The sequence below is a fragment of the Abramis brama genome (assembly GCF_963993115.1).
Source record: "Abramis brama genome assembly, chromosome: 19".
NCBI lineage: Eukaryota > Metazoa > Chordata > Actinopteri > Cypriniformes > Leuciscidae > Abramis > Abramis brama.
In genome coordinates, this window is record NC_139981.1 from 33,265,020 (window position 1) to 33,281,715 (window position 16,696).

The 16,696-nt window shown below is 40.5% G+C and overlaps 1 protein-coding gene across 1 annotated transcript; it reads left to right on the forward strand.

Moving 5' to 3' along the window:
* Positions 1 to 7,196: 7,196 nt before the first annotated feature.
* Positions 7,197 to 9,486, forward strand: LOC311070290 (zona pellucida sperm-binding protein 3-like). Its single transcript, XM_084094072.1, has 8 exons — positions 7,197 to 7,730; positions 8,186 to 8,304; positions 8,380 to 8,483; positions 8,562 to 8,739; positions 8,878 to 8,995; positions 9,079 to 9,161; positions 9,243 to 9,331; positions 9,404 to 9,486. Exons 1-8 carry the CDS (start codon positions 7,209 to 7,211, stop codon positions 9,472 to 9,474), a joined length of 1,284 nt encoding a protein of 427 aa, XP_083950198.1. The 5' UTR covers positions 7,197 to 7,208; the 3' UTR covers positions 9,475 to 9,486.
* Positions 9,487 to 16,696: the final 7,210 nt, after the last annotated feature.

Below are 16,696 nucleotides of genomic sequence, written 5' to 3' on the forward strand. Positions count from 1 at the left end.
ATTCTGGAGCAATATCTTAGAATGCTGTCCCCTGAACTCCAGGTGTGGATTCGAGAGAGAGATCCCAGAACCGCAGCAGAAGCAGCGTCTTTGGCGGATGTGTTTGTTGCAGCCAGAGGAAAGAGTAAGCCGTGGGCTTGGAAATCTGTCAATGACCGCCGTTCTCTTGACATGCCTCACTTTCAGCAAAGGAAGGTGGAGGGGTCTGGTAAGCCCTACATGGGGAAACCTGCTTCAGCCAAACCAAATTTTTCACCTAAACGACCTCCCATATGTTACCTGTGTGGTCAAGAAGGGCACACTAAACCGAATTGTCCAAAGATCTCAGTTCAGCTTACCCAGCTATGTTTTGTACCAAGGAGGGATGTATCCAAATCCCCAAGCTCTTTGAGAACTACAAATGTGGAGATAAATGGTGAGAAATTGACTGCTTTGATTGACACCGGCAGTGATCAGACTCTGGTAAGAAGAAAGTTCATATCACCCTCTTTGATCAGCACAGTCAACAAATTACCTATTTGCTGTGTACATGGAGATGAGAGACTTTTACCTACCGCCAATGTTTATGTCAAAATAGAAGAACAGACTTACCTGGTGAAGGTGGAGGTGGCTAATAACTTGTCTTTTCCTGTGATTCTGGGCCGAGATATACCAGTGCTGTTGGAGTTGTTGCACCCGACTCGACAGTGTAACGTGGTGGTGACCAGAGCAAAGGCCAACCAGTCAGAGGGGATTGAGCACCAACTAAGTACTTTACCTTTCTTCAATGCAGAGATTGAGACCGGGGTGTTGAAGAGGAGAAAGACTAGAAGAGAAAAAAGACAAGAAAAGGTAAAATATGCCGCTCATACAGTGTCTGAAAATATGGCCTGTGACTTACCTGTGAACTTCCAGGTGCCCACCAACATCATTCAGATGCAGCAGGAAGATGCTACTCTAACAGAGTGCTTTGCTAGAGCTGCAGAGGTAAGAGAGAAGCCTCTAGAGGACAGTACAGCCAGATATGTGATAACGAAGGGAATACTCTATCGAGAGATCGGGGTCCAGAAACAACTTGTGGTTCCACAGTGTGTTCGAGAGATGGTGTTACATCTAAGTCACTCGATTCCTTGGGCTGGCCACCTGGGGAAAAACAAGACTACTGCAAGAATCAAGAAATAGTTTTTCTGGCCCGGTTTGAAAGTAGATGTGGCCCAATTTTGTAAAAGCTGTCCTGTTTGTCAGAAGGTTTCCCTCAGACGTCCGTCAAGAGCACCACTACAACCACTTCCTATCATCGGTACTCCGTTTGAGAGGCTTGGAATGGATTTCGTTGGTCCAGTGGAGAGGAGTCGCTCAGGGAACCGTTTCATGCTGGTAATAACGGATTACTCCACCAGATACCCAGAGGTATTTCCGTTAAGATCCGTGAAGGCGAAACCTGTAGCTACTTCCTTGGTCCAGTTATTTTCCAGGGTCGGATTTCCAGCAGAAATTCTAACCGACCAGGGCACTAATTTCATGTCTACCTTGTTGAAGCAGGTCTACCAGCTCTTAGGAATTAAGAGTCTGCGTACTACTCCCTATCATCTCCAGACGGATGGGTTGACTGAGCGATTCAACCAGACTTTGAAGCAGATGTTAAGGAAGTTTGTCAGTGAGACTGGTCAAGACTGGGATCAATGGTTGCCCTATCTTCTATTCGCTTATCGGGAAGTCCCTCAAGCTTCTACAGGCTTTTCTCCTTTCGAGCTGTTGTATGGCCATGATGTCAGGGGCCCATTGGCTCTGCTCCAGGAGATGTGGGAAGGGAGTCCTGAAAGGAAAGAGCCCACCAGTGTTGTCGCCTATGTTCTGCAAATGAGGGAACGGTTGAAGAAGATGACTGTTTTGGCTCAGAATCACTTGGCGGAAGCCAGCGGAAAGCAGAAAACCTGGTATGACCCCCTGGCTCGAGAAAGAGATCTGGAGGTCGGTAAAAAGGTACTTGTCATGTTGCCTAGTCGAGAGAGTAAACTGCTAGCAAAATGGCAGGGTCCTTACGAGATCAAGAAACGCCTGGGTCCTACGACTTATGAAATCAGTATGCCGGGTCAAGATCGATCTAGTCGGATCTTGCACGTTAACCTGTTGAAAGAGTGGAGGTAGACCTTATGCTCCGCTTGGGCATTATTGAGCCTTCGAACAGTGAGTGGTGTCACCCCATAGTCCTTGTGCCAAAGAAGGACGGGAGTATAAGGTTCTGTATTGATTTTCGATATCTGAATTCAGTATCACAGTTTGATTCCTACCCTACTCCTCGCATAAGTGACCTAATTGATCGGTTGGGCCAATCCAAATATCTCACAACAATGGACCTTTCCAAAGGCTATTGGCAAATTCCACTGACTCCATCCTCGCGGCCCTTGACTGTATTCAGAACACCAAGGGGCCTTTTCCATTTTAAGGTGTTACCTTTCGGCCTTCATGGGGCCGTGGCGACGTTTCAGAGGTTAATAGATCAAGTATTACGTGGTTTACCTTTTGCTGCTGCATATCTTGACGATATTGTCATTTACAGCAACACCTGGGAGGAACATGTGCAGCATCTCAGAGAAGTCTTGCAGAATGCCGGCCTAACTGTCAACCCCACCAAGTGTGCTATAGCTAAACAAGAGACCGAATACCTGGGCTATGTCATTGGCCAGGGTGTTGTGCGACCACAGGTGAAGAAAGTTCAAGCCTTGGAGAAGTGTGTGGTGCCCCAGACACGTAAAGACCTGCGCTCATTTCTGGGTATGGCTGGATTTTACCATCGCTTTGTCCCTAACTTTTCCAGCAGGGCTGCTCCATTAACTGACATGGTGGGGGCACGTTGCCCGAACCAATTGCAGTGGACTGAGGAGAGATCAAAAGCCTTCTGGGACATCCAGGGAGCTTTGACAACTAGTGCTGTGCTACACAATCCTGATTTTAGTCGTCCTTTCATTGTACAGACTGATGCCTCTGAGAGGGGAGTGGGAGCCGTTCTATTGCAAGGACCACCAGAGAGCCAACAGCCAGTGGCTTACATCAGTCGTAAACTGTTTCCAAGAGAAGTACGTTATTCAACGGTGGAAAAGGAGTGTTTAGCCATAAAGTGGGCATTGGATTCCTTACGATACTATCTATTAGGCCGTAAGTTTACCTTGGAGACTGATCATAAAGCATTGCAGTGGTTGGAGAAAATGAAGGATTCTAATGGAAGGATTACAAGATGGTATCTCGCCATGCAGCCCTTCAGATTCAAGATACAACACGTTTCTGGTAAAGTCAACGCTACTGCTGATTATCTCTCCCGCTCTACTGGCGAGATTCCTGAAGGGGGGGGAAATGTGACGGCCCGAGTGGTGGCCGCACAAGAGCGGTAATGTGGATGCATACACGCACACACAAGCACACACGCCAATATGCATACATTTAGGATATACATTTAAGAATGCTCTTTATTTAAACTTATTTTGTCATTCATATTCATTTGTTTCAGGATAATGATGGATTATAATAAATCACACAAAACAAACAATATTAATTATTTCTTTATTGTTAGGTTTTCATATGTTTACATTTACAGCACATTTTATATACATTTAAGAATGCTCTTTATTTAAACTTATTTTGTCATTCATATTCATTTGTTTCAGGATAATGATGGATTATAATAAATCACACAAAACAAACAATATTAATTATTTCTTTATTGTTAGGTTTTCATATGTTTACATTTACAGCACATTTTATATACATTGTTACTGATTTGAAGTGCACACAAATTAGTTACGTTGTATATGTTACTTATATTTGTTTCTATTTTGAGTTTAAGTTTACCGTGATGAACTTCAGACATGGTCCGCTGCAGCCGCATCCTGGCGTAACAAGGATTAGAGTCCGGGCAGGAACAGAGAATTTAAGCGTTATTGGTTCCGCCCGAACATACCACTTGCTGGAATTGCCCGGGGGAGGAAGAAACGTTAATGTCTTTATCAATTGATTTATTTAGTTGTATATTTATGATATTTTATTATATTTTGCTTTTCTTATCTTTATGTACTATATACATTTGTTTGATTTTGATTTACTTATGGTTATATGTTGAGTGTAAAGTTGAATTGTTTCCCCTCTTAATTTGTAATGGGCCCATCCTTTCCTTTATAAACTGTTGCTTTGTTCATTTGAGCAGGTCAGTTTTAGTTTGTTTTTTGTCTAGCTGTTTTGATCTCATTTTCTGTTGGTTTATTTTTGTTGTATGAAAGTTATGAGTTTGTAAAGTAAATTTTTTTTTTCTTGGGTTCAAATAAAGACCCATTTTTTGTGCAAAGCTTGTGTTCCTTGTTCTTGGCTTCTCGGTCCCTCACACGGCAAAAGACAAAAGCCGCAATTCGTTGTTTCCCAACCAGTTCTGTCCGTGCTGATATGAGCGTTGAAGTCGCCTGCCAGGATGATCAAGTTGGTCTGTGGTATTAAATCCAAGGTGTGTTGGAGTGCGTTGTAGAAGTCATCCTTTGCTGGATCAGGATTGGTTTCGGTTGGCGCATAGACGGCAACAATATGAGTCTTGATGGTACCTTGCACGCGCCGGTGCGACCGACCCCAGGGGGTTAAAATAAGTGTCTCCAAAAGCATAGTATGTTGAAGAGAGTATGCCAAAGTCCCCAGATGGTCTTCTATTTCTGGTGGATTTTCGAAGTGTGGATCCGTGCACACTCTAAAGGCTAATATTACCCACAACCCACTGCGCTTTGGAGGAGGAACTACAAACACAAGTAAAAAGTGTTAAAAAAAAACTACAAAACATGATAAAGGTTTGAGTGACTAATCAAAGTTTAACCTGATAGAAAAATATTTATTTAATGTTATCCATGTTATATTTCATCTGCAATAACAACGTGGACTTTTATAAAGATCCGTTTGGCAATTAACTTTTAAATGCATTATTATGCATTAATATGAGAATAATCTCTGCATGTAAGACCCACGACTGCAGATCAACGTGCTTCTGCATTTCTCTCCGATAAAGTAGCAAATTAAATGAAATGTGGAGGATTTTATCTTTGACAAGATGATTGACAGGCCAGTTTGCATGATAGGATGCGTGTAACTAATCGACAGAGAGCTAACGTTAAAGACGCAATTGTATGATGTGATGGTATGTCCCAAAGCTTGTCTACTCTTCTGCTACACACTCAAAAGTAAGCACTTCTTCTTCACAAAAAGTATATACTTTTAGGGCGTAGTATAAGTAGGCGAATTGAGACGCAGCACATGTCTGGTAACTGCAGGCTCATGTAAATGAAAAAGGCGCTTTTCTTGCTTAAAAACAAACATCACAATGTTTAAATTGTGTCTACTGTTACATAGGGACTACTGAACAGACATTTAGAAGTTTATTTTAAAATGCAAAGTACTTGAAATCAAAACGTGTAAATAAAGCTCTGTAAACGTGCATTTTTTGCAACACTAAAAGTGTGTCCCGGTATCAAAAGTTCTACACGCACTTGCGGTCTTCAAGCCCACTTGAACACTTGGATCAAAGACCGGAAATACTGTAGGTCATATATAGACAAGTGGTCAAGTACAAAGATGGCAAGTGTGGGTATTTGGCAGAGGTGGAAAGTAACGAATTACATTTACTTGAGTTATGTAAATGAGTAGTTTCTTTGTATACTTAAACTTTTTTAAGTAGTTTTTAAAATCTATAATTTTACTTTTACTAAAGTAGCCTATGCGTTTTGTTTGAAGTATTGTACTTCGCTACATTTTAAATCATATCTGTTACTGAGTAAAAAATAATAATACAAGCGGAAAAAAAATCACGCTCAGGAAACTATTGCATTGATTGAAGGATGGGAGAACAAACACGTAAAAAAAAGTGATGCAGACCTGAAACGCAGTCGAATTCTTATGAAGAGAACCATGGCCAGTATACTTCGGATGTAGAAATAATGCGTGGTTGTCCTCGAGAATAGATATCCAATTTGCAAAAAATGTGGATGCAAAGTGGCTGCAATAGGAGGAAACACATATCATGGCTTTGAGCGAGGGAAGCATAATAATTGCTCAATAATTGGATGTACAAATTAACACCGAAGGGTACACACAGCTACACACCTCGGACAAGTAAGTCAACAAATGATAAGTGTGTTGCTTTACTGTTTATGGTTACCTAGCTTCTGCTGGAGCCGCTGAGTTGCAACTTCTTCATCCGTTGCTTCTACATCTGGATCAGATTCTGGGTCAAACTGAAATGCTTTAAGGACTGCGTGTCTTCGTGCCATTGCAATAGGCTATATCCAACATAAACAAACATGCATGGTACCATTGCGCAAGATGGTCATAGGCCACACCCACCCTCCACCTTGCGCCGCCTTTCTCCTCCTCATTAGTATTTAAAGCTACAGACACCGAAACGGCCCGTCTGAAGGAAGCTCATTCTGGAACTGGCTTGTAGTGGCTATAATTCTGCACTGAGGCTGAATTTTTGGAAAGAGATTTCAGATACAGTACTAAGGACCACTAAGGCCTATATTAAAGCCTACAAAAAGTAGCATGTCATGGGACCTTTAAGGCCGAATGATTTCCGTGATGCAGAGGAAAAACCCGGAATCCAGTCATTAAAATGGAATTTACATAATTATTAGTAATTATGAGTATAGGAGTAGGCCTACAATTCAATGTACTTCTCAAAACAACAACAATAATAATACATTTTATTTAAACATTATTTAAGGAATATATTTTTTGTCCATGGTTTAATTTAATAAATCTGTTTTGCATTTATTAAATAATTGATTAATACCGTAAACCGTGATATTTTCTGAGACGTTATCATACTTTGAAAATCTCATACCGTTACAACCCTACATGGGAGTGTCCCCCACCCCACCCCCGCTGTTAAAAAAGTAACTCAGTACATTTTAAATGAGTTTTTACTTTTGCTTGAGTAGATTTTTAGACTGGTACTTAAGTAAAATTTCATTGAAGTAGTAGTACTTTTACTTGAGTAGAATATTTTATCACTCTTTCCACCTCTGGTATTTGGACAGGCACATAAAAAATGTGCAGAATGATGTGTCCCTAAGATGCATACACTCTGCAGGTCCAGAGGAGAATCAAGGATAATCAATTAAGGTAAAAGGGGTGGAGCCACCTTAACTCAAAGCTGTACAAAATGGCAAAGCCAAGTGCTGGTGTTTGTGTCAACATTTGTTAGAATGGGGTTCCTGAAAGTGGTTTTAGTGGTGGTTGTGATTGTTGCATTTGATATGCCTGATGTCTTGGGAAGTTTGAGGTCCAGTCATAGTCCAAGAAGCATGGGGCCAAAATCAGATCCAGCTTCCAGAAGTCCTGCCCTTTCTCCTCAAGGGCTCTGGAACCCTTTGCAAGTGGCTTCTCAGTTTCAGAGCCTTGCGCAGGAGCCTTTTGGCCTTCAGGAGAAGCAGCTGTTGCAGGGTCCAGTGAAGCCTTTGGATTGGAGATATCCCACCGTTCCTGAGGTGCAGAGCGAGTTGGCTGTGGACTTTCAGTTGAGGCAACCCGTGACTCCCAGCAGCGTAGCGGTTCAATGTGGGGAGAACCGGGTTCTCGTAGAGGTCCAGCAGGACTTCTTCAGCAATGGTCAGTTGATCCAGCCAACTGGTGTGTCTTTAGGTGGATGTCCTGTTGTTGGTCAGGATCCTGGGTCAAGAGTGCTCATCTTTGAGTATGAATTACAGGACTGCAACAGTGTGCTGATGGTAAGAACAGATACATTGTAATGGGTTATTTGTTGTGGTAGAGGACATTTTCAAGGAAAGTCAGTTTACTTAGTTTTACAATGCCAGGCCAGCTAAGACCAAGATCTATCATTTGAATGGGTAAATCCTGAATTTAAGCTACTTGCCTTTTAAATAACCCTTCAAACCACCATCTGATGTAAACTATCCCATAAATGGTATCAAAGGAACTTAAGAAACAAGAACAAATCTTGTGCCTTAATAGTGTTAAAGCTAGTTTTTACCTAAGGACAGCAAATATGCATGTTCAATCCTTAGTGCATGTCTCCAAAACATTGACTATCTTTGGCAACAGCGGAGCTTCTGAGGGCAGCTGTGGTGATGTGAAGAATTTACTAATTGGTGTTTTGAGTGCATGGTCTTGGTGTATGTAAAGTCTTTAGGATGACCTCTTGGTAACCACACTCTTTTTACAGATGAATGAGGATGAGCTTGTCTACACCTTCTCTCTTACCTACACCCCTGAGGCGTTTGCAGGGACTCCGATTACCCGGGCCGATGGCGCAATTGTAGCTGTTCAATGCCATTATCAAAGGTAGGGGATCTGTGACTTTCTGTACTTTCTTGTGCAACTGGGAGACCATTTAATGGCTACTTTCATGAACCGCAGGCTCCAAAATGTAAGCAGTGATGCCTTGAGGCCAACATGGGTCCCTTATGCCTCAACAGAGGCTGGTGAAGAAGTCTTGCTGTTCTCCCTGAAGATCATGATGGGTTGGTACAGGTTTTCTTTCAATAAAATAAACCTTTGCAATTGTGGCTGTGCCTAAAGTGTTTTTTTTTTGTGTGTAGATGATTGGGCCTATCAGAGGCCTTCATACTCCTATTTCCTGGGTGGCGTTATTAACATCGAGGCATCTGTGAAGCAGTACAATCATGTGCCTCTGCGTGTGTTTGTGGACAGCTGTGTGGCCACTCAAGTACCTGATGTGAACTCTCTTCCGAGATATTCCTTCATTGAGAATCACGGGTAAGGTCATGGCCCTTGATGCGGTAGGACTGTTTAAGTTGCCTTTTGTAATGACTTTGTCACAGTCGTGGGTAAGGTCTAGTTGCTTGATGCTACAGTTGACATTCATGAATTGCTCTTTGTGAATTTTGTCATCAGGTGCTTTGTGGATGCCAAAACTACAGCTTCCAGCTCCCGCTTCATGCCTCGGTCCCAGGTTGACAAGATCCAGTTCCAGCTGGAGGCGTTTATGTTCCAGGAGGGCAACAGTCCTTCTGTATGTACTACGAATATCATGAGTTAACTTGACTTCTCCTGCCATCTGCTTTGGTTTTGTGACTTGTCTGTCATACCTTGCAGATCTACATAACATGTATTCTGAAGGCAACTATTGCTTCAGCACCCAGTGACACTCAGCACAAATCCTGTTCCTTTGCCAATGGGTACGTGAGGTGTTTTTTTGAGGTGAGGAATTAAGTTGACTTTTCTCATGTTTAAGGTTCCATGTCTTTGTTTTGTTGCAGGTGGTTTGCTGCTGATGGAAACGACCAAGTTTGTGGCTGCTGTGACTCAACATGTGGTCCTGATGGTGAATTTGCTGCTCCCTATGGAGGTTGGTAGTGTTTGCTCTTTCTAAGGTTGCTTTTGATTCAAGTGCTCTAACTTGGCTTTTTTTCTTTTCTAGGCATTCAGTGGGAAGGCAAGGCCTCACTTGGTCCTGTAATGGTTCAAGGGCAAAAGGGAGGTTCTCAATAAAACTGACAAATCAATCCTTGGTTGTATCTGACTTGTTAATTTGCTGCGTGTCTGGTTTAAATGCTTTTGACTTTGAAAAAGTGCTTCATTCTGCCAATGTGGTGAAACTGATAGTCGTCCTGTACTTTTCAAGTCCCATATAGAATGCAACCATAGTGTTTCTGGAGTTAATAACACTATGGAGAAAGTGAAGCTTTAAATGATAAACCTTTAAGACCGCTAGTGAAAGCTCAAGCTTGTGCTTTTGAAGCCATTAGTTTGTTACAATTTGTGGTTGCACTTTTCGATTTGTCTTAGTGGACTTACTATAAGTAACTTTTCAACTCCATGTCAACTAATACTCTTGAGTATTAATAGACTTAGGTTTGTGTTAGGAGGTTAAGTTGATTTGTAGTTGCCAAGTTACTTAGTCAGTGGAACGTCTGTTGGGGGACCAACAAAATAGTGTTCGCAGATATTAAGCAGACAGTCTACTAATCTAATCAGTTAATTGACATGTAGCTGCAAAGTTACTTAGTAGAATGTCTAAAGTGGACTATCAAAATAAGTGTTACCCAATTAAGAAATTTCTGGAGAAAGTCATTATCACTAATGCAGCATTTATATAGCACTTTCATTTGTACTACTGTGTCCCCAAAGACTTCACAATCATATCAGGGTGTTCCCTGCAGAGCTCTTTTGGAAAGATTTGTTTGCCAAATTAAGAGCACCATCCTTCGGATGAGACATTAAACCGAGGTCCTGACTCTGTGGTCATTAAAAATCTCATGGCACTTCTAAACAGTAGGGGTGTAACCCCAGTGTCCTGGCCAAATTTCCTCCATTGGGCCTTTCCTATCATGGCGGCCTAATAATCCCCATCCATTGAATTGGCTCCATCACTCTCTCCTCTCCACCTATAGCTGATGTGTGGTGAAGTCTTTGAGGGTACAGTAGTACAAATGAAAGCGCTATATAAATGCCTCATAAGTGGTAATGAATTTCACCAGCAATTTTTCTGTTAAACAAATTGGGTGACACTTTATTTCAATAGTCCACTTTAGACATTCTTAACTAAGTAACTTTGCAGCTACATGTCAACTAACTGTAATTAGATTAGTAGTGACAGTTAGTTGACCACTCAGACAAGGCGCAGGTTGATGTTTTAAGGTGCTGTACGGTTTCTTCCAAAATCAGACATAGTAACTACTTTCTCTGGTTATGGTCTGATCTGTCTTACCCGAGCGGAACTCAAGGATGTGCTGATCACCTTTCTGACATTATTGATTTTCTCAGAGGAGGAGGAAGCAAACTCACTGCATTTGCTGTCTGAGAGCAATTCATTGGGAATCTGGCTTGGGGGGTTTGTCAGTCTCTCAACAGTAGCAAAAAGAGTGTGTGTTTAAGTTGGAGTTTATAATATTCTAGAAGAAAGTCTGTCTTTGCCTAGTTCCATATTGAAAGCATGGATGCTGTCTTTGCAGATGTTATAATAGACTACAAGTTTTGTCTTCTGCCACATGTGCTCTGGTTTTCTGCATTGTCTTTTTATATTTTACACTGCTGTTGAGTTTCTTCAAGGTGCTTCTGGTCTGCCACTCTTCTTCCTGACTTTCACAGGAGCAATATCATCAATTACACTTTTAACTTTTGAGTTAAAAGAAATAAAGGAGAAAATCAACAGAGTCAGCAGATGGTGTTAAATATATAGCCTTCATAAATAGTACACTAGTGGTCTCATTTAAGAATCTCTTCTTGACAGACACAGATCTAGCTTCAATGGCAGGTGAGATCAATATATCAAAGAAAATACAGAAATGATCGGACAGTGCAACATCCTTAATAACAATCAATGAAATGTTTAGACCCTTACTGATAAGTAAATCTAGAGTGTGTCCTGGGTTCAATCCCCAGCATCTCCAAAAATGTGGAGCTTTCCATTACTTTCTTTGCTTGTTTCTTAAACCTCGGAACCCCATATGTATGCATTCCAGTGTTGACCTATATCACCTATAAATTTTGATTTAAAGGCACAGGTAGGTACATAACAGAACACACTTATCACCATGAGGGGATGTAGCTCAGTGGGAGAGCACATGCTTTGCATGTATGAGGTCCTGGGTTCAATCGCCAGCATCTCCAAGTAATGTTGGACTTTCAAGTCAAAGGCATATCTCACATATATATTGTGCATAAAGAAAATAATATTTAAACATCGTATAAATTTTAAAATATTGTTGATTACTTACAAAGCACTAAATGTTTTAGCTATGCAGTACTTGAGCGAGCTCTTAACGCATTATAGTCCTTAACGTCTATTGCGATCTCAAAATTCCGGCCAGTTAATAATACCTAGAATATAAAAATCGACTGCTGGCGGTAGATCCTTCTCCTATTTAGCACCAAAACTCTGGAACAGTCTTCCTAACATTGTCCGGGAAGCAGACACACTCTGTCAGTTTAAATCTAGACTAAAAACACATCTCTTTGACCTAGCATACACATAGAACATTATCAATTTCTATAATTCAACGTTAGGCTGCATAGATCAGGTCAGCCGGAACCGGGAACACTTCCCATAAATCCTGATGTACTCGTTACATCATAAGAAGAATGGCGTCTACGCTAATACAGTATTAGTCTCTCTGTTTATCCCGAGGTTTACCGCAGTCCGCCGGATCCAGGCCATATCCAGATCTGATGAAGGACCTGTGCCTGGACATGACAACAACGCAGTCCTGAAGTGTCCACTCGTCTCTCCCCTGTGAAGGCCTCCTTCCCCTCCCTTTACCTCTGTACAGATAAAACGTTGTCAAAATAATTCCAGTTCGCATGGACATGCGGAAGCGATAAAACAAATTATGTATTATGAATTTTTAAGGCCAGACAGGTAGTTTGTTGAGGTCAATTTGTAGAGAAAGACTACACACCTGCGCACATATATATTCAAATACGCACACCTATAGACTAAACACATGTCTACGCCGTCTGCGTTTTCACATATTCGCATTTTTGAAGTTTGCGTGGAGATGCTGACGTTTTTTCTTTCAAAATGATTCAACGCCTGCACCTTGGAACCTATTTCAATGTTTGCGTTCTCGAGCATCAGACACTGTTGTCGTGTGGATGAGTGGCCAGAGCACATTAAGGGTTTTCTGTTAGAATGGTGTCGTGTTAGCGGCCCCTAAGTCAATAAATAATGATCTTTGCAACGGAAGTGAATCAATCAAAACTAACTTTATCTGGACAATAACTTTATTCTAGAGCCAGTGTTGTAGTCGAGTCACCAACTGTCGAGTCCGAGTCTCGAGTCCCCAGTGTTCGAGTCCGAGTCCAAGTCCGAGTCACCAAAAAAGAGTCTGAGTCGAGTCCGAGTCGAGTCACCATTACCTGAGTTCGAGTCCGAGTCGAGTCTCGAGTCCCCAGTGTTCGAGTCCGAGTCGAGTCATCAAGGTTGAGTCTGTGTTATAATTCAAGACTGCCTACATTTCTCCACTCTGGCACCTTTAAAGAGCTGATATAATTGTAAAAGAGGGTCTATGTTAAACAAAAATGACACCACTGTGTTAACAAATAAAACTTCTGATTTCAATAATGTAGGCTATTAGTAGCCTAAATGTTGAAATAAACTTTAACAATGCTGTAGAAGTGCAGTTTATTAATAGTGAATGTTAACTAATGTAGTTAACTAGAGTTTAATAAATGGAACATTATTGTAAAGTGTTACAGATTTGTTATACACGATTCAGACGTCTCGTGAATTCATTGTTGGACAGATGGACAGTTGTTTTAACCATTCCATTATTGTGAGTCGGTTCAAAGGAGTCATTAGTTCGCGAATCGGACGTGTCATTAATGGACGTATAGTATGGCAAGCCAAGAGGCTCAGAAATACGCCATAGATTAATCGCGTTTAAAGCCAAACGCCGTCAAATACGGCGTTTTAAACCGTATTGGACGCCGTAAAATACGCCGTTGTAATTACAAACGCCGTAAAAGACGCGCGAAATACGTCAATGACGCCGTATTTGACGGCGTTTTAGTGTGCATGGAAAGCGCCGCTTTTTACGCCGTTCATCTCGCCATATGACGCAGTAAAAAACGCCGTTTTGGTTGCACAGAGCGCGCGCTATTTTACGGCGTTTTGCTTATAGTATAATGAGACACGCCCACTGATTTCCACAGCCAGTAAGTTTGAACTGTTCTCTCCCAATCAATGATGAACTGAATCAGACCAGACGAATTCAGCACAGATCATTTGTGGTAATCCAATTCTTATGCTCATATATGAGGAGTTATTAAACAAGGAAAAGAATCCAGGTCGTATTGGCTTAACTCGGCACATTTCCATCTAAGTGCTGAATAACACAAAATATTGATATAACCCATAGAATGCCCTATGAATTTGTGTGTTTTAAATAGGCCTATTTGAGAAAAAAAAATAAGACCAATTTTTGCTATTTCTAAAAAATGTGGCAGGTTTGTTGGTAGGTCTTATTACACTGATTATATATTAATTAAATAACATTATTACATTTCGTTATATCCAAGATATTTTTGTAAAATGAAGATTCAAATATTTTGCCCTTTCGATCGTCCAGTTCATAGTGAAATAAACGACTTGGGGAAAAAAGTCAACCGTTTGTGGGTATAGAAGTTCAGTGAGTACAAAGACGTTTTTAAAATACGAATTTTGAAATAATTTCCGTCATTTTAAAAGATAAAACATAAGGTGCAAGGGAGCAAACTCAGCAAATGACAATAAATAAATAAATAAAAATAACATAGCCTAGTTATTTCTTTCCCACATTTGAGTCATTATTCTTAAAATAAATGTAAATTATGCTTGCAACAATAGCTGTAGGTTAATTGGCCTGGATGAGTGTGATTGGCCTAATATTGTGTCACAGACCGGCATTAAATAATTCGTGAATATTTGTAAAAATTCGTGGCTTGACAGAGTTGGAAAATGGACAGTTCTGTCGATGTTTTGCCCAGGCAGGGTTAGTTAAGTAAAACTAAAACTATTAAAACATTTAAATGCTAATCGAAATAAATCCGGCGACTCAAAACGGGGGTTGGAGGTAACGGAACAAAAAAAAAAAAAAAAATTATACACTGCCTAAGTAGCTTCTCTGCAGGGGCGGCGCCAGAGAATTTTTAACGCATGTGCTGAGGGGGTGCTAGATCATTGACAGGGGGAGCTGCGCAAAACTTGGCCACTAAATATTTAATATTCAATTATTTTAATGATCACAATTAAAGTTTTATTAAATTGAACATGCGCAACATTCAGCATTCAGCACAATCAAATATTCTAAAAGATGTAGGCTATTATTAATAATAATGTTATATCAACATAATATCTCGTTATTTCGACATAATATGTGTGCGTGCAACAAGCAAGATGTGCATTTGTAAATCCGGTGACGCGTGCATTGAATTTTATTAATAAACTAGTGTTTTCTGACTGTCTGCTGCAAAGATGAAGCTGACGATCGTCATCTCCGTAGTGAACGCGCCTAGAGAAATGCACATAATGGATTACATAATCAGAGAGTAGCATTTTTTTTTTTTTTTTTTTTTTTTTACATTTTGAATTATTTCGTTTAAAGATATTTCAAGCTTTGTGTATTTGATGTATTTCTCATGTCTGTGTGAGGCATACACTGAGTTTCGTTAAGTTAGGATGAGATGCGCTCCAGTTAACGTGCAATGCAAGTGATCGCGCGGGCGCCTCCATGATTATATTGTCCATTATATTTGCTTCTTATTCAATAAAGCCAGACAATTGGTTGATGAAAAATTGATTAAAATTAAGATACAATTTATACAAAACGAAATTCACTTTAAAGAAAGGCTTTCTACAAAACAAAACTTAATGAAGTGGTCAAAATCATGTCTGAACCACTCCATGTCTCATGTTGCGCATCCTATCTTATTCGTGCTGTTCACTTTTCATAAATCAACATAAATGGAAAAAAATAACATTATAATATTTTAACAAATATGAAACTAAATGCGCTAATGGCTACAACAGTATAGTAGGCCTACAGACTCTCTATTTGTACAAATTGCTGCACATTCATTTAATTCAGAATTTTGCACACACAAGTTGAAAGGCATTTGTTCCAATCAAGTTCACGGATAATTGTGCGTGCATTTATTAATCATTATGATACTAAAATCATAACAAAGTGGGCTATGCTATGTACAAAAAAAATCAGATGAGCCCAGAACGCAATTACACGTTAAGTATTTCCCCCCCATAGAAAACCATTATAAGAACGCTTAATGTGGCTTAATGCAGATTAGAATGTCCCCTTATTATGTCGAAATAAAGAGATATTATGTCGATATTACTGCTGTGTCCACCATGGTCTCCACATTCTTGATCAGCGGAAACGATTTTTGCTTGTTTGGGATCTGACTGGATAGTGTATTTGAAAAAGTTAAGCAAACTTTGCTGTCTTTTCGACATTTTTCCCCTGAGTAAAACGATGTGTCATGTGTCACCCATTCTCCAGCGTGTTCCTCTGGCTCAAATTAAGCCCTGTGTGACACCCTTTTAAAATGTGAAAATCATATTAATTTTGCTTTATTGATTTGAATGTTCTTTAATGTTTTCTTTAATTTCAGTTTATTATTTAGCTTGGATTATTTTAATACATAAAATTAATAATTCCTTGGGAGCATACGAATTGGATTACCACAAATGATCCGTGCTGAATTCGTCTGGTCTGACTCAGTTCATCATTGATTGGGAGAGAACAGTTCAAACTTACTGGCTGTGGAAATCAGTGGGCGTGTCTCATTATACTATAAGCAAAACGCCGTAAAATAGCGCGCGCTCTGTGCAACCAAAACAGCGTTTTTTACGGCGTCATATGGCGAGATGAACGGCGTAAAACGCGGCGCTTTCCATGCACACTAAAACGCCGTCAAATACGGCGTCATTGACGTATTTCGCGCGTCTTTTACGGCGTTTGTAATTACAACGGCGTATTTTACGGCGTCCAATACGGTTTAAAACGCCGTATTTGACGGCGTTTGACTTTAAACGCGATTAATCTATGGCGTATTTCTGAGCCTCTTGGCTTGCCATACGTGTAGCCTACGGCACGCGTTGTGTGATTATCTCGGCAGTTTAGGACATCGCACAAGATTTTTGTCAACACAGAAAACATTTCATCACTGGATAGGCTTTTTCGTTTATTGAAATTGTTGTTTATGTCAGCTGAAT